This window comes from Hemiscyllium ocellatum, chromosome 34 (genome assembly GCF_020745735.1).
Source record: "Hemiscyllium ocellatum isolate sHemOce1 chromosome 34, sHemOce1.pat.X.cur, whole genome shotgun sequence".
NCBI lineage: Eukaryota > Metazoa > Chordata > Chondrichthyes > Orectolobiformes > Hemiscylliidae > Hemiscyllium > Hemiscyllium ocellatum.
The window spans coordinates 17,063,996-17,089,325 of NC_083434.1; the positions used below are offsets into that span (position 1 = coordinate 17,063,996).

Below are 25,330 nucleotides of genomic sequence, written 5' to 3' on the forward strand. Positions count from 1 at the left end.
ACAAGCTTGATTGAGTTTTTTGAGGAAGTAACATAGAGGATAGAGGATTGATGAAGGCAGAGTGAAGATGTGATCTATATTTACTTCAGTAAGGCATTCGACAAGTTTCCCCATGGAAGACTGATTAGCAAGGTTAGATCTCAGGGAATACAGGGAGAACTAGCTATTTGGATACAGAACTGGATCAAAGGTAGAAGGCAGAGGGAGGTGGTGGAGGGTTGTTTTTCAGACTGGAGGCCTGTGACCAGTGGAGTGCCACAAGGATCGGTGCTGGGTCCTCTACTTTTTGTCATTTACATAAATGATTTGGACGCGAGCGTAAGAGGAACAGTTAGTAAGTTTGCAGATGACACCAAAATTGGAGGTGTAATGGACCGGGAAGAGGATTATCTCAGATTACACCAGGATTTTGACCAGATGGGCCAATGGGCTGAGAAGTGGCAAAAGGAGTTTAATTCAGATAAATGCAAGGTGCTGCATTTTGGGAAAACAAATCTTAGCAGGACTTATACACTTAATGGTAAGGTCCTAGGGAGTGTTGTTGAACAAAGAGACCTTGGAGTGCAGGTTTAAAGCTCCTTGAAAGTGGAGTCACAGGTAGCTAGGATAGTGAAGAAGGCTTTTGTTATGCTTTCTTTTATTGGTCAGAGTATTGAGTACAGGAGTTGGGAGGTCATGTTGCGGTTGAACAGAACATTGGTTTGGCAGCTTTTGGAATATTGCGTGCAATTCTGGTCTCCTTCCTATCGGAAAGATGTTGTGAAACGTGAAAGGGTTCAGAGATTTACAAGGATGTTGCCAGGGTTGAAGGATTTGTGCTATAGGGAGAGACTGGACAGGCTGGGACTGTTTTCCATGGAGCGTCGGAGGCTGAGGGGTGACTTTATAGAGGTTTGCAAAATTATGAGGGGCATGGATTGGGTAAATAGGCAGTCTTTTCTCTGAGGTTGGGGAGTCCAGAACTAGAGGGTATGGGTTTAGGGTGAGAACGGAAAGATATAAAAGAGACCTACGAGACAACTTTTTCATGCAGAAGGTGGTATGTGTATGGAATGAGCTGCCAGAGAAAGTGGTGGAGGCTGGTACAGTTGCAACATTTAAGAGGCAGTTGGATGGGTATATAAATAGGAAGGTTTGGAGGGATATGGGCCGGGTGCTGGCAGGTGAGACTAGATTGGATTGGAGTATCTGGTCGACATGGACAAGTTGGATTGAAGGGTCTGTTTCCATGCTGTACATCCTTATGGCTCTAAGTTGGACCGAAGGGTCTGTGTCCGTGCTATACATCTCAATGACTATATCGTGATTCTTCCTTTACAAAGGCACATTTGATGAAGGCCTGGGCAAAACTCAAGGCATAAAGGAATTTATCTGATAAGAAGGGCCTTTGTCAGCCTGAAACTTATTGGTCTTATGATATCAAGGGTTATCCTTTGCCAAATGTTGCAAACTGGCATTTAGTCATTCCTCAGCACATCGCTGGACCTCAAATTTGGGCAGCCAAAACTGAGGCACAACTGGGAAAGGTCACTGTCTAGGGTTTTAAAACCATTTCACACCAAGGCGCTAAAATTTGTAGAATCCCTTAAATTGTATGTTTGAAATTGAACACTCTTGATTTTAAAATGTACATTCCAAGTGTTTTGAAGTATCCCTGAACAGAACATTGTGCATGGAGAAAAGTTTTTCTATTTCGCTTTCAGTGAATTTCAATTTGAAACGTAGGTAGTATGCCTTGACACGAAATACACATTAAAATTATTTCATTCACATTGAAACACCGAACAGTCGAACGTGCTGTCTGAAGCCAAATGTTTAGTTTCTGTAATTTTCAAGTCTAGAAGTTTTGCAACGTACTTTTACAAACTTTATGAACGAATCAGATTTTTGGAAAACACCGACCAGCCATTTACAGACAGACTCTCACCTCAATAATGAGATTTTTAACTCAATAATAAAGGGTGGGAATGGAAACACACAATCTACACCATGTTGCAGACCAAAAAATAAACATGCACCCCGCCCCCTCCAAATCGCAGCATCCCACAAAAAAATATAGCGTTAATATTTGGAAACGTAATGAGAAGATTGCAAACACAAGCCAAAGGGCGTTGGACGTGAACATTTTCTTCTTTGACACTGATAAGACAATCCATTAGCTCTGAGCCCGCCTTGTCCGAAACATTTCCGGGTGGGGGAGGGGAATGGGCAGCTCTCGATATTTGATTGGTTACTTGGTCTGTTCATCAAGCTGCAAGCTGCGTCGTTTGCCGTTTTCAATTGGTTTCTATTATTGTTCGTCAAGTGACGTCCGGCCTGACCGTTGTCACACGGCCTCATGCCATTTCCCCCAGTCTCGCGATCCCAGCCTGTACCGTTGGCGGCGCCGAATTTGAAATTTTGAATGCAGTTGGGCGCAGTTCGAGATCGTGGAGGTAGCAGCACGAGAAGAGCTTGAAGAAGCAGGTTGTTTGACACGGGCTGATTTGGCTGGCGTGTCACTCGGAAAGCATGGACCCGTTCACTGAGGTAAGGGGCTCCCTGTCAGGAGGCTCGGGTGTCGAAAGGGGGAGTTTCGGCGGTTGTAATTCAGGGGAGAACGAGAGCATGAGGAGTGTGTGCAAGTTGTCCAGGTCACCCTAATCATGTCAGATCTGTTATTCATCGAGGTTCAGCTGTTGCTGCTGTACCCTGCTCCCGGGATCTTCCAAGGTTCAGCATCCAAAGAGCGACTTTCCGTCATAACTCGCTGCACTTTGTTTCCACGCTGCCACTTGTGTTTTTGGTTACGTGTAAAAGATTACGGGCGAGGACTCTCTCCACACCACCCCCAAATTTTCTGATGAGAGGTCGAGAGTCCTAAAACGTTAATACAGTTGAAATTAATAAACGCTGCCCTAGTTGCTGAGTTTTATTTCCAGCATTTTTGTTGTTAAAATCAAAATTGTTATCTTTCAATTATGCAGGATGGTATCCTTTACCCCCTCAAAAGGAATTTTGTCCTATTAACCAAACAGTAAAAGCAAACTTTCTCTTGGTTTTAAGATAACCAGTAAGCCCAGCGGGCGAGACAGTTATGTCAACTCAATTTTGTTTTCGTTAATTTTGCTTCAGCTCTCTCCCCTCTTCCCTTGTTTTGAAAGGCTTTCAGAATGATACGTGGCACATTTCAGAATTATGTGATACCTGCTCGCTCTATTATTACGAATCCAATGTAACGCGATTGACGAATTGGCATTGTTTCTACAGCGCGAAACTTTGTGCGTTGGCTGTAAACGCGATTCCAACACCAACACTTCAACCACTGTTTCTAAAGCGCGATTTTCTATAACGCGGGGTTGTACAAGAACGAACCATCGTGTCATAGGAGAACTGAAGTTCTGATATGTAGTATCAGAGGGAGTGATTATTGCTTGGCAATGTTGCTCCTTTGTAACTTGGACGAGTGAGTTGCCTTTGATGATTAGGTGTACCTGTAATCAGAACTGAACACCCTTAATCCTGTTTTTCTCTTGTCTCAGATGCTGACTGAGCTACCAGTTTCGAACATTTGCTGTAATTGTTCTGATCTCTCTTATTTGTTATTCTTCTAAACCACCTCGATTTGAAATGCTACTTGAGTTTATACGTAATCTGTTTGGAATGCTTTCCACTGAGTTCACATTCCTCCAACATCCACTCTGTGCCCGCCTTTTTATAACGCAGAAAAGAAATAAGGAACTATTCAGATAAAATGCGTGACTATTTCTAATTAGGACTTGGGGACAACATCTTTTAATTCTGTAAACTAAAAGTATTAATTTGTTTAAAGCTTCATAGAAATTAAATTAAAACTTAAACTTGATTTTGCAACTGATCAGCTGATGTGCTGTACAGTAAGTAGCTGCTTGTGAGATTGTCATAATTTCCTTACATGGATAGAGGGTAAATATGGGATCACAATTTGGTTTATACTTGGGGTCAAACAGAAACTTCAGTAATGCCTTGTGTCTGTGTATGACTGGGATCTTATCCAGAAGAGGTAATTTGAAACAAAAAAAATTGTTGAGACTATTCTACATTACAATTTTTAACTGACTCACTGATACTGTAGGAAAGAGAAGCTAGTTTGAACATAAACAGTTTATTTGATTGCCAATCTGATAGTGTACCGGTTTTTAATTTAGTGCTAGACATGCGGCATGTATTAGAGCAATTAAAAACTAAAATACAGATATCTGAAAAGGTAGAAAAGTGCTTCAATCAATTTTGACAATAGACATTTCGCTCTACTCTGGCTATGTTTATTCTTCCAAATGTTTTCTAAACAAAATAGAAAAAGCAAATCAGCTATCTTATTGCTTGCATATAAAAGATAGTATTTTCAGTTAAATTTTGTTTCCTTTGTTCACTTTATTTGTACAACAATGATTTGCAATACAACAATCATTTTATTAATTGGCAGCTATGGGATCAGGAGTGTACCGGTTGATCAAATATTTCATTTGATCAAGGGGTTCACATAATCAATGCAAAAATATACATGACATAATGAAAATGTAATGCAGGGGTATACACATCACTGTTTTAATGAAACATTTTTTTCAATTAAATGCTAACCCTACGGCAATTCTTTCAACTTGAGTTTACTGTATGTAGCAATAAAATCTACAATTCTGATGTAAAGCTACAAATTAAATCATGTTTGCTATGCATTTATGTTAGCCCATCCTAACAATTGGTCTCAAAGTTTGTAATGTTTTAAACTTAAACACCTAGAAACATGTGAAGTTTCTCATCTGTAGCTGTATCTACAGTGAAACTTAATTTTGAGGAATAGTTAAGAAAGTGTACCTGTCATTTTGAATACGTTGTGGCAGGACATGTAATAAGTCAAACATATATTTATTTCTGAAGAAAAAATATTTTTGTTGGAGGTAGAGCTTTCTGCTGAAATCATATAATGTTCCACTTTAAGCCTTCATAATTTTCAAACTTTGTGTGATATAAAGGAGAAGCAAAACTGACAAGTTTCCTCAAAATTAGATTGGGGGAAACAGAACCAGCTAACAACTTTAAACTAACAACTATTTTCTCTTGAGAGTCGTGTTCCAGTATTTTGTTTGAGGCTTAGTGCTTTGGTACCAGTGGTTAGATTAGCAGGCTGTTACTAGTGGGGTACAATAAGAGTCAAGGCTTGAGTTCCAGCTATTCACAAGCTATTATCAATAATTTGGATGCTGGGACCAAGTATTTCCAAGTTTGCAGATGACATGCAACTAAGTGGGAATGTATATTGCAAGGATAAACCAGAGGCTTCCAAGAGGATTTCAACAGTCTGTGTGAGTGATGGGACACGTAGAAGTTGGAATATGAATATGAATACATGTGAGGTCATCAGTTGATGACAACCTGAGGTGCAGGTTATTTCTTAAATGATAAGGGACTGGGAAGTGATCATGTCTAAAAGGACTTGAACATCCTTTTTCTTCAGTTACTGAAAGGTAATATGCCATGCAGTAAACAATTAGAAAGCTTAAAATTGTGTTGTCTTTGATAGCAAGAGGATTTGAGTAAAGAGCAAAGTTATTTTGCTTCAGTAATGCTATAGTTGTTGTGAATGCTTCTCATGTATTGCATACATTTTTGGCTCTCGCTGTTTTGAAGTCATGGACAGGGTAATAGCGTTGGGGAACTTCCTCCTGACTGACTGCAGTGGTGCAAGAAAGCAACTTGCCACCACTTTCCCAAGGGTAAATGGGGATGGTCAATAATTAGTCTCAGCAGCGATACTTACATTCTGGGAATGAATATTTAAAAAGGTAAATGCAGAAAGGATGTTTCTCTAACTTTGAGTCTGCAGTATAAGGGGGAAACCATTTAGGACTGAGGTGAGGAGGGATTTCTTCACTCAGATGATGGTGAATCATTGGAATTATCTAACCGGAGTGCAGTGGAAACTCTGATCAATAAAGTTCAAGACTAAGATCAATGGAATTCTAGTTAGAATTGACATCAAAAGATATGGGGATAATTTGGGAAAATAGTATTGAAGTAGGTGATCAGCCACAATCTTGAATGGCTGAGCAGGTTTGAGGGCTGAATGGCCCAGTCCTGCTCCTTTATTGCTGTCTATAAAGAAAAGTTGCCTAGGTGTTAACTATGAATTATCTCTTTTTTTTTAAACTTCTGATTATTTCTGCCACTTGTAACCCAGTGATAAACGGCTCAAAATACTTTCCACAGGTACAACCCAATTGAGAAAAAACAAAAATGTACTTGAAAAACATACAACAATCATAAGAATAATATGGACATTTTACATGCCTTTTGCAGTATTGAATTCCTGATGAAACTTATTTGTGTTTTTATGCACAACACTTTAAAAAATAATAATTTAACAAGTATTTGGGAGAAAAATATATAATATATCTGTCCTGGAATGCTATATATCCATTCCTGCAGAATGATCATTATTATTCTTTCATCTCCCTGCCTCTGTTGAATATTTTTAATCTAAAATTGACTCTAAAAACCAAGAACCCTTTAACTCTAGCAAATTAAATATACTACTTTTTAATCTACCCTGAATTTAAACTGAGACCTGACCATATGTTATATCAAAGCATATGTTATATCAAAGCATATCAAAGCATTTCCTATTATTTCCATCCATTGCTATTTCTTGTAAACTGGCTGTTAATAGCACTGCAAATTTTTTGTTTCCTGAGAGTTTCATTGTCCAGATGTACAGAATAGATATACTTTCTGATAAGTAAATATTTTAGGCTTTGAGAAATACCTCTTGTCAGGGCTTTTGCAACTATAGGACTGTAGCTAGCAGGTTTTCCCCTTGTCTAAGACCAGGTCATTACTGGATACTTTTGTACAGAAATATTTTACTACTTTACATGTATATATTACTTCTATAAGCTTCTTGTAAACCATTCAATAGGTTTAATTTTATTTCCACTGCACAAATTTAGTACTAATTTATCTGCTCCTCATCAAATTCTATTCTTGTGTTTCCCTTCCAAAAATGTACATGGTTCAATGAGTGCTGGTTGTGCTCAACTGCTGTAATTTGCTATTCTATTCAATCTTTGTTTCAATGAATTCTAGCTGAAGCTTTCTGGCTTCACCTGAAATCTATGATTTCTATGTAAGTCCAGCAGATAGAGGGGGAGCATTTGTTTGTTTTAACGTTTTTTTTTAAATTAACAAAATGGCATTGAGCCCAATTATAACGGTCATCCTGCCATACTTGGACTGCCATCACAATCAGGGGTCAGACTTGTAGTCTACATGGTTTATCTATATTTTGGCTTTCCTGAATTATGTTGTAATATCAGTGAGTTGTAATTTTTATAATTTGTTTTCACTTTCCTCTTTCTGTTCTAACGTTTTGGGTAAAGAAGCAGTAATTTCGTTTCAAAACATCTTGTATTTCCAGTAATAGTATCTTTTGATATATAATTGTGAATTAAAGGCCACCTAAAAAAACTAAGATACTACTTCAATCTTTAAGGGGCAGGAGACACTGCTGCAAATGAAACATTTCAATTCATACATATCTCTCACCTAGTAGTTTGAATTAATGGGACAGTGCGTCAGTTTCTCCAATAGAATTTGAACTTTGAGTCACATGCCAAATTGTGCATATTTGAGAAATGAGATTCAGCTGCTTAAATGAAATATTCTGCTGCAATGCTGATTAGTAGACTTGGTATGTGTTTCAAGATATACAAATTCTATGAAGGCAGCTGATTGTTAACTGCCAAATTGCACAGTTGGAAAGTTTCAAATATCAGCTTGGACGTTTCAGAAGTGATTTTATCTATACTTTGTACCTTTTGAGAGTGTAAGAGTCATTAATTTTTTTTTGTAGATATTTTTATTGAAATTTAACATTTTTGCAAATTTACAAAAATAAACAAAACTCTCAAATACAAACATTGATGTACAATTAAATCATATATACAATAGTCATAATTTAACAAAGAAAAGAGAAAGAAAACAAAAAAAAAAGAAACGAAAAAAGAAAGAAAAAAAAACTCAACTTTCTACTAATCTAACCTATAACTAACCAGAGTGTATACCTAAGTCTCTTACATGCTCGGAATGTATAAACATCAAATATAATAAAACCCGTATTCGCGCAGGATTCCTCTCCCAAGGGGCCCCGGAGCAGCCCGGTCTGAAATCTTCACTAAATAAAAGCCCTTGTTAGGATAGCCGAAATATCTGCATTTATATAATTCAAAAAGGGCTGCCATATTTTATAAAATAATTCAGTCTTTCGGTGCACCATATTTGTGAGGAAGTCAAGGGGGATATATTCCATAATTAATCTGTGCCAATTTGAAAGTCCAGGGGGGCCCTCAGCCACCCAGTTCACCAAAATATTTTTCCTTGCACAGAAAGAGAGAATAGAAAATAGTCTCTTCCCATGCATATCCAGAGATGAGAGGTTCGAAAAGCCCAAAAGGAGAGATACAGGGTCCACCCTAATTTCCGTTCCTAAAATTTCTGTCAGGGTATTTGCCACTTTAGTCCAGTATCTGCGGATTTTCTGACAAGTCCACAGACAATGTACAAGAGTACCCACCTCTATTTTGCATTTGGGACACATTGGAGATGCTCCTGCCTTAAATTTTGCCAGTCGAGCCGGAGCTATATGGGCCCTATGAAGTATCTTTAGTTGGATAGCCTGAGTTCTGTTACAGATAGCAATTCTTCTAGCATTTTCCCAAATGTCATTCCACATATCCTCAGAGATTTCTAGCCCCAAGTCCTGCTCCCATGTTTTAAGCAGGTCATCCATGTCTCCTGAGACTCCATCATGTAGCAAATGGTATATAGTACTAACGGAGGATGCCCCCGCTGGTCGTAAGACATTACGTTCTCTGTCTGATTTATAAAGACTATCTATTAATGTAGTCTTCCTCTGTATATAATCTCGAACTTGGAAGTATCGAAAGAGATCCCCATTAGGTATTCCGAATTTCAGACGCAGCTGCTCAAAGGACATCAGGATCCCATCTTTAAATAGGTCCCCTAAGCATGAGATGCCCCTGGATCTCCAGAGTTTAAAGGTGGCATCTGTAATCCCCGGTTGGAATCCCCATGCGCCTACTATTGGTGCATGGGGGGATGTTTTATGTGAGTTACCCTCATTTTGCCGCATTATATTCCAGGCCTTAATTGTGTTTAATATTATGGGATTTTTACAGTGGTCTGTAATGATTTTCCTCTTATCTGAAAATAAAAGGTTAATAAGTGGGTATTTTACTTGGGAGGCTTCGATATCCAGCCAAATTGATTGTGGATCAGATGAAACCCAATCAGCTATGTAACTTAGTAGGGAGCTTAACTGATATTTCCTAAAGTCTGGGAAGTCCAGTCCTCCCCTTGCCTGTGGAAGCTGTAGCTTCTTCAGCTTAATAAGGGGCCGTCTATGGTTCCAAATAAAGGAGCCCAACCAGCCATATAATTTACGTAGGGCTAGCCTTGGCAGCATCAGCGGGAGCATTCTCATAGGATATAAGAGACGGGGCAGAACATTCATTTTAATTAATGCTATTCTCCCTAGCCAGGAAATCGGAAGGTCTCTCCATCGCTGGAGGTCCTGCCTTATCCTTTCCATTAATTGTACAAAATTAGCCCTATACAGCTGATCAAATACTGGCGTGATAAAAATACCTAAATATAAGAAGCCCTCCAGGGACCAACGGAAGGGAAAAGGGGATCCGTCCATTAAGTGGGGTATCATAGCCAGACCACCCATTGGCATGGCTTCCGATTTTGAAAAATTAATTTTATAGCCTGAGAATGCACTAAATGTATTAATAACTTGAATTAGACGAGGCACTGACATTAAAGGATTACTGAGGAATAAGAGAACGTCATCTGCATAGAGGGTAATTTTGTGTTTACCTGTACCAATCCTCGGGGCCGTTATATTAGGATCAGTCCGGATGGCTTCTGCTAATGGTTCGATTATCAGTGTAAACAACAATGGTGAGAGAGGACATCCTTGACGGCAGCCCCTACCCACACTGAAGCCATCCGATCTTAACCCATTAGTAATAACAGCTGCTTTGGGGTCATTATACAATGTTGAAACCCATTTGGTAAACACCTGTCCAACGCCAAACCTTTCCAATGTGTAAAATAAATATGACCATTCAACCCTATCGAATGCCTTTTCCGCATCCAATGAAATTACTACTCCTGGTATCTTTCCCTGATGACAGGCTTGGATCATATTCAAGACCCTTCTGATATTATTGGATGATCTGCGGCCCTTAATAAATCCCGTCTGGTCCTCCTTTATAATATATGGCAGTACCCTTTCTAGTCTTAGTGCTAACATTTTTGAGAGAATTTTAAAGTCTACATTTAGTAAGGATATTGGTCTGTAAGATGCACAATCTTCTGGGTCTTTTCCTTTTTTGAGGATAAGAGAAATATTTGCTTCTTTCAGCGTGGGCGGGAGACAGACCTGACTATGAGCAAAATTATACATATCCATAAGTGGGTCAACCAATATTCCTGTAAATTCTTTATAGAATTCAGCTTGAAAACCATCCGGGCCCGGTGCTTTTCCGCTCTGAAGTTGCCTAATTGCCTCAAGTATTTCTTGGACTGTTAAAGGGGTATTTAGGGCCGACACCTGTTCCGGAGTCAGGCCCGGGAAGGTCAAATTTTTTAAAAATGACTGCATCCTCCTAATCCTATCTTCACAATCCTGCGATCTATATAGTTCAGAATAAAATTCTTTAAAGGTCGCATTGATCTTTTTATGATCATGAGTCAGGGTACCTATACTTTCCTTGATGGTCGGAATAGTTTGAGGGGCTTTCTTTTTCTTTGCAAGAAATGCTAAGTATCTACCCGGTTTGTCGCCATATTCATATAATCTTTGTTTCGCAAATAATATTTCCCTTTTAGCCGTTTGAGTAAGCGCGGTGTTTAAAGCTGTCCTAAGAGCTGTAATCCTCTGCAATTTTGTGATAGAAGGTCTATCAGCGTATGTTGTTTCGGCTGCTTTTAGACGAGCTTCGAGCAGACGCTGTTGCTCTCCCTTCATTTTCCTCTGGGTCGTTGAATAGGAGATGATCAAACCTCGTGCATAAGCTTTGATGGTCTCCCACATCATTGACGGATTGCTAGCCGTACCAGTATTAATTTCTAAAAAAGTTTTAAGTTCTTGGGAGAAGTACTTTAAAAATTTGCTATCTTTTATCAGGAAGGGGTCCATACGCCAATGCCGAGCAGATGTCCCATTGTTCTTTACCTTAGTTTCCATGTATACAGCGGCATGGTCAGAGATTGCTATAGTACCTATTTTACAGGTTGCTATAGAGTTTAGAAAAATCGATGGGGCAAAAAACATATCAATTCTTGTGTGACATTTATGTGGATTAGAGTAGAAAGAAAAATCTCTACCCTGTGGATGGAGACATCTCCATACATCTACCAATCCTAATTCTTTATTCAGGTCCGCCAGTTGTCTAGATCTGGGAGACACTCCAGCGGCACTCTTGGGAATCCTGTCTATTTCCGGATCCATAATACAATTAAAGTCTCCCCCTATAATTGTATGACGGGCACCAAAGGCCATCAGTTTTGAAAAAGCTTCCGTTATGAATTTAAAGGGGTGTGCCGGGGGGCAGTATACATTTAAGATCCCATATTCCTCTCCATTTATGAGGGCTTTAATCAAAATATATCGTCCAGATTCGTCTTTTATCTGATTTAGAATTTTCAAAGGTAAGTTCTTCCGGACAAGGATAACGACTCCCCTGCTTTTTGAATTAAAAGAGGAAAAAAAGGCCTGATCAAATCCGCCCTGTCGTAATTTTAAGTGTTCTTTATCCGACAGGTGTGTCTCCTGTAGGAGAGCTATATCAACTCTCTCCTTCTTAAGATTTGATAATATTTTCTTCCTTTTAACTGGCGAATTACTCCCCCTGACATTCCAGGTGCACCACTTAACCGACTGTTCAGCCATAATCATCTGGACAGATCCGAGACCCCTCGGGAGGGGAAACCCTATCTAGAACATCCCGAGCATGGAGCATACAAGATTTACAAAAGTAAAGATTCTCTGATACACTCAAAACAATATAACAAAAAACTCTTTCTAAGTATAAAAAATATAAAACATTCCGAATTGGAGATTTTCTCCCTTGTTCCCAGGGAGCGTCACTTCCTCTCCCACAGTCCATCTTACCCTCTTCCAACCAGTGCCCCACCCTTGACCCAGGTGTTCCTCAATAAAATGAGGAGAATTCAAATATAATATAAAGCTAGAGTTAACAGTGAACACCCCACCCCCACCCACACCCACATCTAAATATATTTGGGAATATTAATACCATATATAACTATAAGATTACAATCTCAACACGTAATACTTAAATATAATACCACAAAATAACAGGGGAAAGAAAAACAACCCCGCTCCTAAAAACAAAAGTAAAATAAAATAAGGTAACCACCTCCCCCCATCAACATTAACCAAACACCCCAACATATATATATACATACACACATAGGGGGAAAGATAAGAAAAGATGAAGGGATGTAAACCAAAATAATGGGAAAGGCAGACCAGCGTCCACAATCTCTTACAGTTTATTTAAGAGAGTCCAAGAATTCCTTAGCCTTCTCCGGTGATCCGAAGTTATATATGGATCCTTCGTGGCTAAGGCGTAGCGTCGCTGGATATCGTAAGGAGTACTGGATATTTAAGTCCCTTAAACGCTTCTTCGCCTCATCGAATGCCTTCCTCTTTCGGACCAAAGCTGGGGAGAAGTCCTGGAACAGCATGATCCTGGATCCTTTGTGGGTCATAGCTTGGGGATCTTTTCCCAGATTTCTTGAGGCTTCCAGGAGCATCTGCCTCTCCCTATAGCTCTGCAGCTGGAACAGGACCGGGCGTGGGCGCTGGGTTGAGCCGGGCCCACGTACTGTGACCCGGTAGGCCCATTCTACCCTTACCTGGCCTGATCCAGCAGGCAGATTTAAAAGTTGTGGCAGCCAATGCTCTAAGAATGCTGTCAGCTGACCTCCCTCTTCCTGCTCGAGCAGGCCCAACAACCGAATATTTTTTCTACGACATCGATTTTCGAGGTCATCAATGTGGTTTTCTAGGTTCTGGACTCGATTCTCGAGAAAACGGATGTGGTCGGCTGTTGATTTTATCCCAGTCTCTGAGGCTGCGGCCTTCGACTCCACCTCTCTGACTCGGCACTCCAATTCCTGAATGTCTCTGCCCTGCTTCTGCAGCTCGGCTGATAGTGCTTCTCTGCTCTGCCGAGACTCATCGATAAAAGCATCAATCTTCGCCTCCCACCTGGCAAACATCTCCTCAAAGCTCATCTTCATTGGTAAATCTCCTGAAGTAGCTGAAGACACCTTTGTTGCAGCTGAAGAGGGAGAGGGTGGGGGAGGGGTCCCTGCTTTCTTAGAGCCGCCTGTTCCCTTCCCTTTACTCATTTTCCAGCTAGTATTAGACTATTTAAATGTACTAATAGGTAACTACTTAAGGTTAACAACTATTATAAATGGTTTAGTGAGTGTGGTGGGGGTGGATAGCCCACTTTTCCCAAGTTTTGGGTAGAGCACTGTGGACTCAGTCTTGCTGGGTCGCCGCCATCTTGGATCCCCCGTAAGAGTCATTAATAAAGGATTAGTAACTAGTAACAGGTTCATGAAAAGCATCTTTACACCAATATTGCAGACAATGTGGAGCTTGCTAACACACTGGAAATGACTAAGTGAATTAAAAAAGTACGTGAGGGAGAAAATATTGGGTATATTGATAAAATGCTCAGAAACGGTAACATACAACTAACTAATTTAATGAGCCTCTCTGACCATTTTTCTTTGCTGACAAGTTCGTCATTAGATTCTTGGGATTGCCTGAAGTTAATTTTTCCAAATTTTTTTAGGACACGAAAACAATTTTAGTACATGAAGAGTTTCAAATATAACAGGTTGTTATCAAATAGATTCTAAGCCAGTTAGATAATATACCTTTTTAAGATGGTCATGTGATATTATGACAACTAACATTACAACTACCTGTATTCTGTAGTGCCACTAGACTGGTAATCTAGTGGTTCTGAGCACATGGATTAGAATCCACCTTGGCAAATGGTGAAACTTGAATTCAATAAAAAGCTAGCCTGTTGATGACTGTGAAATCATTATTGTTTGTTGTAAATATCCATCAGTCTGACTAATGTTGCTTAGTGAAGGAATAAATCAGCTATTCTTATCTGGTTTGGACTGCATATGACTCCAGATCTACTGTTTAGGAAGAGGGAAACCGAAACCTATTATGTAAAAAATGTTGCTAATAGTCTACATTTGACCTTGTACTGTGATTTCAGGGAGCTTTAAAGCCATGCTTTAAGAGCCTTCCAATTAGTCTGCCAAGCTCAGCCCTCGACACCTGAAATATCTGTTTTTTTGAAAATTATCTAACTGAAATTCAAGTTTGCTGATGTTGGCAATCCTGGGTTTCTTAGACAGTTGTTTCATGACCAGATGAAGAGTAGGACTCTAGGCTGAATTGGCAGTCTTTCTCAGACCCTCCATCTGTAGTTCTTTTAAAAAGAAGTTATTAGATGGTAAGAAGCCTATGTTTTGCAAGAAAGAAAACTACTGGGCCCAACTCTGAGGAAGTGATCAATTAGTCACCTCTGTGCAGCTGTGACTCTCTTGAAATGGTATTTAATGTCTTTTGGATTAATCAAAACTACCTGACTGCCTGTGCATGTGTGGATGGAGGGGCAAAGCAACACCTCCACATTTTGTGTATTTTTAATAAACACTATATTTACTCCTTTTTGCTGTGGGTTCATTTTCAGAAATTGGAGCTCAAAACCTTGGTTTTGGTGAGCACCTTTTTTTTGATTAGATTACGTACAGTGTGGAAACAGGCCCTTCGGCCGAACATGTCTATACCGACCCGCCGAAGTGCAACCCACCCTACATTTACCCCTTTTAGCATGGCCAATTCACCTAACCTGTACATCTTTGGACTGTGGGAGGAAACCGGAGCACCCGGAGGAAACCCACGCAGACACAGGGAGAATGTTCAAACTCCACATAGTCAGTCGCCTGAGTTGGGAATTGAACCCGGGTCTCCAGCGCTGTGAGGCAGCGGTGCTAACCACTGTGCCACCGTGCCACCCATGGTTTGCCTTTCATGGGATTTTAAAGAAAGGAAAATGTGTAAATCAAACAATATCTTGTTGTCTTGGGCTTAACTGGAGAAAAGTAACCATAATTTGAATTCACCTCCACTCCAAGTTTCAGTAAGATCCTGGGATGATCTTCTATTTCAAGTCCCTGAACCTACTCTATCACCATTATTTGTCGTCTTTTTTTTAATCTATCATTCTGTTATAAGTATGTTCAGTGAACATCCATGTCCTCCTGAGTGGCAAATATCAAATGCTGCCAAGTACTGTTTTTATGTCTTATTTTGAACTTTACTATTATCCTTTCCGTATCCCTCATTTTATTACTATGATTTGTGAGATGTGATTTGATTTGACTATTTTCAGCATTTTTAATCTGGCAGAGTTTTTCTATTTTGTTCTAAATTCAGAGACAGAATGTTTTGTTTTATTTTCTACAATAAAACTTCTTGTGATAAAGCAAACTTGCTTTTATGAATATAAGTTGATGTGCGTTAGCAGATCGACAGGAGCTGGAAGTTCTAGATGATATTTTTCATTGGACCATGCATGTATCCATTGTTCCCACTTAGCCTTTTTGTTGTTTTGGTGCCAACATGATACAATAAAAACAACATTGAAGGCAGCCAGATATGCTGTTGCATTTCAAAAGCAAATACTTTATATATTGGAAATTTAAACTTTGAAAGCAAAATATGCAGGAACTATTCAGTTTGCTAGAGATCTGTGGCATGATAATATAACTTGATGACCTTTTCATCTGAGATTACTTTTCACTTATTTTCACTGCTATAACTACTTGTAATATAAATAACATCGATAATGAAATTACTATATTTTGGAGAATTTACTAATACTCACCAAGCTATAGTAAATAAGTGACTTGACCAATGATGTGATTTTATACTTGTAATTCCTGATGTGCTTGAAAATGGTTTTTCAAACCCATATTCATGCTTTAGCCAAGCACATCTTGACTTTAGAAATAATGCAGTTTTTGTGCTTCACTTGTCTTTCCTCAATAAAAGCTTATTGTTTTAATTGAATGAAGTGATGCAATTTTTTGCTCAGTGTTTACATTATGTAATCTGTCATTTTTATACAAGACTGTGGACAATACCAAGAATTGTTACCTATTCTAGAAATTACTTGAGCGAACTCGGGCTCGGCGAGAGAATCTGCAGAAGAAGATGGCTGAGAGGCCCACAGCAGCTGCTCGACAAATTGTAAAAAGATCCAGGGAACCTTTGTCTGAGGCTAGCAATCAACCATTGGAAGTTACTGAGGAAGGTAAAAGATTTCTTACTGTGTTTGGTTCTGACCAAAAAATGTTCTATAGTACACAAGTGAATAGAAACAGTAATCTTCTATTATGAAGAAGCAATAATATTTCTTGTTGAGCTAGGTGTCCTACATACCTGGTGTTTGTGAATGCTTATCTAGCCAAATATCTAAAATTTAAAATCTAAACTAAAACGTGATATTTGAAGATGTTTTCCATATAATATGCATGCCATTGCCTAAACTGCTGAAAGATGGCTTAATTTTAATGCATTTGAATTGAGGTAGTATTAATCACCACCTGATATTTATATATGTAATTATGAAAATGTTGATTTAATATTGAAGTTGTGATGTGTGAAGGAAGTCTTACTAAAGGGCTGACCATTTAATCTTAAAAGGACTAATTTTACCTAAATAAAGGAACAATTGAACACATTGGGGTAGAGTTCCAGCAAAATTGGTCTATTCAGGACAAAGTTGGCTGAGCCAGCTCAAAACATCACTACGTTAAGTAGAATAGGAAGTCATTAGAGGGCAAAATGCCGGCAACTGGGGTTAGGTCACATTTGGGATGTCTGTTCAGTGCAAATGATTCTATAAATTATGCCAATAACTCTTGTGTTCAAACTTCTGCGATCTTTGCTGTTTCATGGCATGGTAGATCTGGCCAATTATCCATGTCATCATTGAATTTCCACCATTTCTGCATATGAAAAGTTACATTTTTTAAGAACCTGTTGAATTGAGGCACCATCAGAAGTAGCTCGGCTCTTATAGATTTCCCATCTTGACAATTACAGTTATAAACCTGTGAATGGTTGTGTAGTTAAACCATTTTTGATGATATTAACTGTGGCTGCTCACAGGTTGAGTACTGCATACTAATCAATTTAATTTTTAATGATAAACTATTTCTTTAGGGTGTAGCTTTGCTCACTGATGTGTAGGTTTGATATCCAGATGTTTCATTACCTGGCTAGCTAACATCATCAGTGGTGACCTCCAAGTGAAGTAAAGCTGTTGTCTCCTGCTTTTTATTTATATGTTCGTCCTGGATGGGGTTCCTGGGGTTTGTGGTGATGTCATTTCCTGTTCGTTTTCTGAGGGGTTGATAGATGGTATCTAGATCTATGTGTTTGTTTATGGTGTTATGTTTGGAGTGCCAGGCCTCTAGGAATTCTCTGGCATGTCTTTGCTTAGCCTGTCCCAGGATAGATGTGTTGTCCCAGTCGAATTGGTGGGTTTTTTTTCATCCGTGTGTAGGGCTACGAGGGAGAGAGGGTAGTGCCTTTTTGTGGCTAGCTAGTGTTCGTGTATCCTGATGGCTAACTTTCTTCCTGTTTGTCCTATGTAGCGTTTGTGGCAGTCTTTGCATGGAATTTTGTAGATGACGTTGGTTTTGTCCATGGGTTGTACTGGGTCTTTTAAGTTTGTTAGTTTTTGTTTGAGAGTGTTGGTAGGTTTGTGTGTTACTAAGATTCTGAGGGGTCTTGTAGTCTGGCTGTCATTTCTGAAACTTCTTTGATTATTGTAAGGTGGTTAGGGTTTCTGGCTGTGTTTGGTCTGCTTGTCGAGGTTTGTTCTTGAGGAATCTGCGGACCGTATTTTTTTGAGTATCCGTTCTTCTCGAATACGTTGTATAGGTGGTTTTCCTCTGTTTTCCGAAGTTCGTTTGTGCTGCAGTGTGTGGTGGCTTGTTGGAATAGTGTTCTGATACAGCTTTGTTTGTGTGTTGGTATGGTTGCTGGTGTAGTTAAGTATTTGGTCAGTGTTTATCGGTTTTCTGTATACGCAGGTTTGTAGTTCTCCGTTGTCCTTTCTTTTGACTGTGAGTCCAGGAATGTGAGTTTGTTGTCGGTTTCTTCCTCCTTGGTGAACTTTATGCCTGTGAGGGTGGTGTTGATGATGATAAATGTCTCTTCTATTTTGTTTCGTTTCGTGATGACAAGGTGTCATCTATGGGGCGGACCCAGATTTTCGGTTTGATGGTTGGTAGGGCTGTTCTAGTCTTTGCATTACCACTTCTGCTATGAATCCTGATAGCGGAGAACCCATGGGTGTGCCTTTGGTTTGTTTGTAGATTATGTTGTTGAAGGTGAAGTGGATGGTGAGGCACAGCTCCACTAGCTTCATGATTTTATTTTAATGAAAATATTAAGCTACAATCTAATTAAGGCACTCGTATAATGATTACACCCAAGTGTAATTGAGGCAGGCTGTTCAATGATACTTCGCTAGGGAATAAGAGGAACGTTGTAAAGGAGGGCTGTTGACATGCTGTGGTACTCTTCCCTGCTGCTGAGCAAGAAGACCTGGATTCAAGAGTCACCCAATCTAGAAGTATGTCTTAACAACATATCTGGATAAAATGCTTAAAATATCTTGGTGGAACACTTTAATTTAGGGCTGTTGAGATGCATTAATTAGATAGTGTCTCTACCTCTGGGCCAGAAGGCCTGGCTTCGAATCCCAGAGGTATGTGATATCATGACTGAACAGGTTGGTTAAAAATACAATGTTGAGTATGCAAGACAAGTAAGAAGCAAAGTAAGATTTTTTAAAAAATTGTAAATGAATTAATAAGCAAATTGAAAATGATTTAGTGAGAAAATAACCTCCATAAATCCTGTAAGTAAAAAGTGAATGGTGTTTTAAGATACATGCAAGAATATGTCACAGGGTGATGAAAGAAAGAGCAATCTCTTTCTTTTGTTTTTTTTTGTCTAGCAACCGAGATGAGGTATAACATATGAAGATAGTCACTGATAAGAATCTTCAAAGATATAAACATTCTGGACATTCACAAGAAAAGACCTGATAACATACCCTCCTCAAATAACAATGTTATGATGTTGATCCAACTGAGAAGGAAGCTTGAAAGAACTAAGAATAGAAGTTTTTTAAAAAAATATCACAGATTACTTAAGGAAATGAGGAAAGAAACCTTGATGTATTAATAGTAAATTGAGGCATTTGGTAAGTTACCAATGTTGGGGAAAATAGGTTTTTGTAGTACTTTTTTATTAAACAGGATGATGAATGAGCCACTAGTAATTTTAAGGACTGTTAGTTTTATTTTACTTCCATCTTAAGTAATCAAACTGGTTTTGAGTCATAAACCTAAAGGTTAACAATACAAGTATAACTTGATGGATAGTTTCCAAGATGAGTTCAGAAGGGAAAAGGTCCCCTCTGAACAAGCTCCATCACAGCTTTGATATAGTAGTGAGCTGTGGTAGATGTGATATTGTACTTAGACTTCAAAACATATTTTTCCAGGTTCTAAATGAAAGATGATTACTTCAGGCTAATGCAATGGGTTATTGGGGTATATACTTTGTGTTGATCAGAAATCAATTGACAAGTAAAGAACAGTTTGCACTCACTGCAGTAGTTGAGTCAGTGGAAGGAAAGTTGCAGGAGTCCTCTGGTTTAGTTTTGAACCACTACTGTTGCCAGTTTATATTGGACTTAGAAACCCAAGGCAATGTGATCATCAAAACTCCTAATTGTCATTTTGGATTTAACAATACAACCTATTGTACCACATGCAGATGTATCGGATAAAATTATGCCTCTAAAGCTCTGAGCCAATTGACTGAATGATCTGCTTGTCTTTTTTTCCATTTTTAAGTGGAAATTCTGATGTGCTGGATGCTCAGTGGCATAACATGTTGATGCAGTGTACTGCAGCATAGTAGAATGTACATTTAGTTAAATAGTGTATTTAAATGTAATGTCTAACCATTGATTAACTTTATCTGATCTTTTCAGATAAAATGAATCAGTGGTTAGGTATTAGATTTAAATATGATGTTTTCAAGAAATATCAGAAGAATAGAGATTTCTGGAGCAAAAAGTTGGAAGAGTTTAAAGCAATTAAGAAGGCAGAACGGAATGGATAGAAGTAAACTGTTCCCAGTCCATGATGTATCAAGAGTGAGAGGCCATGGTTACAACATAAAATGTAATATATTTAGAACAGAAAATAGGAACAACTTTCTTTGAACCAAAAGTTATTGGGATATGGAATTCACTTTAAAGGTCAATGTCAACACTTAATGATCCAAATTGGACAGATGAGTGAAGATGCATGTGTTAAAGGAAAATGGAATCAGGATAGGTGACACTGGTTACAGCTGTATGATGGCATGGACGGTAAAGTGGACAGCTCTCCCACAGGGTGAGACAATCCTTTGGGCAAATTTGAAGGTGGGAGAAGGTAGTCTGGTAAAGTAGTTTAGGGAGAGAATCCTAGAAGGAAAAGTCACAAAAACAAGATTGGCCTTTGGATGAAAAGCAGGAATCAAGCATGATTTTGAGCACTGAGTTCAATTGAGGCATTCAGGAGAGCTCTGATTATGATTATTTTGATTTTTTTTTAAAGTGCAAGAGTTTGGCAATAAAGCAGGAGATTGGCACTAGGAAATGGTGCTTAGTTAACCCATTTTTGCAGGCAAAATGGGCCAAATGGCACCTTTTATGGGCTGTAATCTAATCTTGTGATTAAAAGTTAACTCAATTTTAAATATATATCCTCTCCTCTTGTTGCATTTCCCAATTGATGGTATTTATTCTCCTTTAAGTGGCAGAGTTCTTCACTTTTTTAAAATTTTGTTTTTTTTTTAATGTAGTAAAAATGTCAACCAAGCCTTCTCCATCCAAACGACGCTGTTCAGATAAAATGGAAACTCCCATCCCTGAGGCAGAGAATGAAGAGCTGGAAATTCCTCTTTTACAACATCCTCCAAGTCAACCTGTTACATTAATTGGGGTTCAGGACCAGCAAAGTGTGAATCAGAATACACTTCCAGTATCCTCTGTGAAGAATCGAATGCAAGCATTGGTCGAACAACGACTCCAATGGGACAGTTATGGTATGGCCTAATTACACATTATATTTCACATATATTTCGATGTGATTTACTTTTTTGGAGAACAACTATCCCTTTCTGAATATTCCAGCAACAAGTGGCATGTTATCAACTTTAGTGTTGCATAATCTTCTGGCTGCCTCACTTATTCAAACAAAATATAGAAATAATTATAGACCAGTGAGCCTTACTTCTGTTGGAGGGAAGGTTTTGGAAAGGATTATAAGAGGATTTATAATCACCTAATAAGCAATAATTTGATTTCAGATAGTCAACATGGTTTTGTCAAGGGCAGGTCATGTCTCACAAACCTCATTGAGATTTTTGAGAAGGTGACCAAGCATGTCGATGAGGGTAGGCCTGTTGATGTGGTATATGTGGACTTTTCAGTAAAGCTTTTGATATGGTTCCACATGGTAGGCTGTTGGAGAAAATGCAGAGGCATGGGATTGAGAGTGATTTTAGCAGTTTGGATTACAAACTGGCTTTCTGAAGGAAGGCAGGAATGGTGGTTGATGGAAAATGTTCATCCTGGAGTCCGGTTACTAGTGGTGTGCCACAAGGATGTGTTTTGGGACCACTGCTGTTTGTCATTTTTATAAAGGACTTAGACGCAGGCATTGGTGGATGGATTAGTAAATTTGCAGATGATGCTAAAGTCGGTGGAGTAGTGGACAGTTTGGAAGAATGTTACAGGTTGCAGGGGGACTTGGATAAACTGCAGAATTGGGCTGAGAGGTGCATCTAAATGTGAGGTGATGCACTTTGGGAAGGATAACAGGAAGGCAGAGTACTGAGTCAATGGAAAGATTCTTAGTCGTGTGAATGTGTAGAGGGATCTGGGAGTCCATGTACATAGATCCCTGAAAGTTGCCACCCAGGTTGATAGTGCTGTTAAGAAGGCATAAGGTGTGTTAGTTTTCACTGGTAGAGGGATTGAGTTCCAGAGGTGCAATATCATGCTGCAAATATACAAAATGCTTGTGTGGCTGCACTTGGAATATTGTGTACAGTTCTGGTCACCATATTGCAAGAAGGATGTGGAAGCTTTGGAAAAGGTGCAGAGGAGATTTACCAGGATGTTGCTTGGCCTGGAGGGAAGGTCTTATGAGGAAAGGCTGCAAGACTTGGGTCTGTTCTCATTGGAAAGAAGAAGGCTAAGAGGGGATTTGATAGAGACATACAAGATGACCAGAGGATTAAATAGGGTAGACAGTAAAAGGCTTTTTCTTCGGATGATGTCAGCTTATATGAGGGGCATAACTATAAATTGAGAGGTGATAGATTTAAGACCGATGTCAGAGGCAGGTTCTTTACTCAGGGAGTGGTAAGGTTGTGGAATGCCCTACGTGCCAATGTAGTTAACTCAGCCACATTATGGAGAATTTAACAATGCTTGGATAAGCACGTGGATGATGATGGGATAGTGTAGGTGGACGAGCTGAGAATTATTCGCAGGTTGGCTCAACATTGAGGGCTAATTTTCTGCCATCCCTCCCACCCCGATTAATTCCATGATGGATGTTCAATGAACATTTGTCTCTTCTAGTTACCAGTTAAGGCCTTTAAGTGGGAAATTAATGGTAGTATTAATCCAGTGAATGATGAGTCATGACATCGTCTTATAATGAACTGTGATAAGTATGGGTAAGGGAGCTGTTGAGAGTGACATTGTTGACTCCTCTTCCTTACAATCCCCAACACTTAACCTCTTTTCTCTGTCACTTGCATCTAGCCTCGCATCCAGCTATAATCCTTCGCTTTCAGTGAATGTCATATCTGCAGCAGTCACTGCTTAACCGTGACACTGGTTTCAATAGAGCTGCCAGCAGCAATGCTTTGCAAGGTCATGGAAGGTCATTGTATTATTCTGATTGCTATCCTTTCTCTCAAAGAAATAAACCAAAGAAATCAATGGATTACTTAATATTAAAAATAAAGTCAATTGCTTTCCTTTAAAGCTCCATTAGCCAGACTGTGCTGATTATATTTCAAGCTCTTAAGGGAATAGAAAAGAGAATGCTTAATGTTTCACAAGCTTTTGTATAGGTAAAGAACTTGCCTATTGGTGTGACTTGATCATGTTTGAACGAAGGGGAAAATAAAAACTTGCATTGATAATGTATTTTCCGTGACCTTAGGACATCACAATGCCTTTTATCAGCTGAAATATTCTTTTGTGGTTTAGTCTAAATAGAAATGTAGGAAATGAGAATTTGCATACAACAAGGTACTATAACTAATAGAAATCTTTTTCGACATTAGTTGAGGGATAAGTTTTGGGTGCGTTACCAGAATAATTCCTTTTCCTTTATTTTGAAAACTGGATGTTTTACATCCCTTGTGGACTGAAAAGGATGTTTTTTATTGTCTTATGAAAAACCAGACCTCTGACTGTCCTTCAATTAGGTCTTGTGACACAGTGTTAGTGTCCCTACCTCTGATCCAGAAGCTCCATGTTCATATCCTACTTGATGACCACAAAAGGTGTCATAATGTGGCAAATGGGTTAATTTTCAATTCTTCGATTTCCTCCAATATGCTTATGGCAGGTCTTAAACGGAAAAAAATCCTGATCATCCAGAATGGTGTAGTAACTACAGTGGAAAAGTTTCCATGCTAAAAGATCACACATTTTCTTTATTCTAAGCAACTGGCACGTGCGACTTCATCACTTCACCGATATGCTAACCCTGGAAGATGCATTCAAGATTTTGAAATAGGGCCGTCCATAAAGCCCTGCGTACTTATAATTTATGTCATTGAAGGATTATTGTTTCAAAATATACATCTTAAACTCTACAAATATGAGAACAAGAAAATTGATGCAAGTTTATGATTTGAGTGAAACTGCATGACTGTTTATTGTGAAAGATACACAAGTGACAAATGAGTCCAAAGCAAAAGTATGACCCAGCCTTATTTTCAAAGATAGTAATTATTAATTTTTGACAGCAGAGGGCAGTGTCCATAATTGCAACTATGAACTGAATAACAGTTTTCACTTGAAAGTTCTCTCATAGAATCATACAACACGGAAACAGACCTTTCTGTCTAACCATTCCATGCTGAACGTAATCCCAAACTAAACTAGTCCCACTTGCCTACTCCTGGCTCATATCCCTCCAAACCTTTCCTATTCATGTACTTGCCCAACTGTCTTTTAAAAATTGTAATTGAACCCACATCCTCCACTTCCTCCGGAAGCTCATTCCACATTTGAACCAACCTCTGTGTAAAAATTTGCCCCTTTTAAATCTCTCTCCTCTCACCTTAAATGCTCCCCACCCCATTGTTGAAATCCCCCATCCTAGGTAAAAGAAAACTATCATTAACTTTAGCTATACCCCTCATTATTTTATACATTTCTGTATAGTTGCCTCTCAACCTCCTCCGCTCCAGTGAAAAACGTCCCAGCCTTTCTTTATAACTCAAACCTTCCATACCCAGAATTATCCTGGCAAATGTCTTTTGAAACCTCTCCAGCTTAATACTATCCTTCCTTCTGATAACTGGGCGACCAGATCTGGATGTTGGATAGTGATTGAAATCTCCTGAGTGAATAGAAACTTTGAGAGATGAGTGAGGGGGGAGGTGGGGGGAAGGGGGAAGAGGAGGTGTGGGAAGTGAGAAAGTTGCACTCCAATGTAAAAAGCTTGCAAGGACAGTTTAAAGGAGAGTTTTACATTTGAAAGAGCACAATCTGATGAACAACAATTGCTTGACTGTAAGGGGAGAACTGGGCACTGTAATCCCCCACTTCACTATTATTGTCCAGGTGGGGGATTAACCCATGTGCAGTGAAGATTCCAGGAGCAGCAAGCATGCTTCAAAATGAGTCATCAAGCGGATTAATCTATAATGCAAGACTGCTTGCATCCTAAGCAGTAGAGCTAGCATGAGATCTTGTAGTTAACAGTTTTGTAACTACCCTTTGCAGTCCTGTCACATATCGCTGTGTATTGTGATAAT

At 39.1% G+C, this 25,330-nt stretch overlaps 1 protein-coding gene across 2 annotated transcripts in view; it reads left to right on the top strand.

Moving 5' to 3' along the window:
• Nucleotides 1–2,388: 2,388 nt before the first annotated feature.
• The window catches only part of anln (anillin, actin binding protein), a 100,182-nt gene continuing 77,240 nt past the window's right edge, over nucleotides 2,389–25,330 (top strand). Inside the window, exons 1-3 of one of the 2 annotated variants that reach the window (XM_060850058.1) lie at nucleotides 2,389–2,529; nucleotides 16,343–16,490; nucleotides 21,119–21,361. In XM_060850058.1, coding sequence (XP_060706041.1) covers nucleotides 2,512–2,529; nucleotides 16,343–16,490; nucleotides 21,119–21,361 — 409 coding nt within the window. In that variant the 5' untranslated portion in view covers nucleotides 2,389–2,511. Of the gene's footprint in view, nucleotides 2,530–3,859; nucleotides 3,876–16,342; nucleotides 16,491–21,118; nucleotides 21,362–25,330 lie in introns of those variants that run through there. The other variant, XM_060850059.1, reaches the window with a different exon arrangement.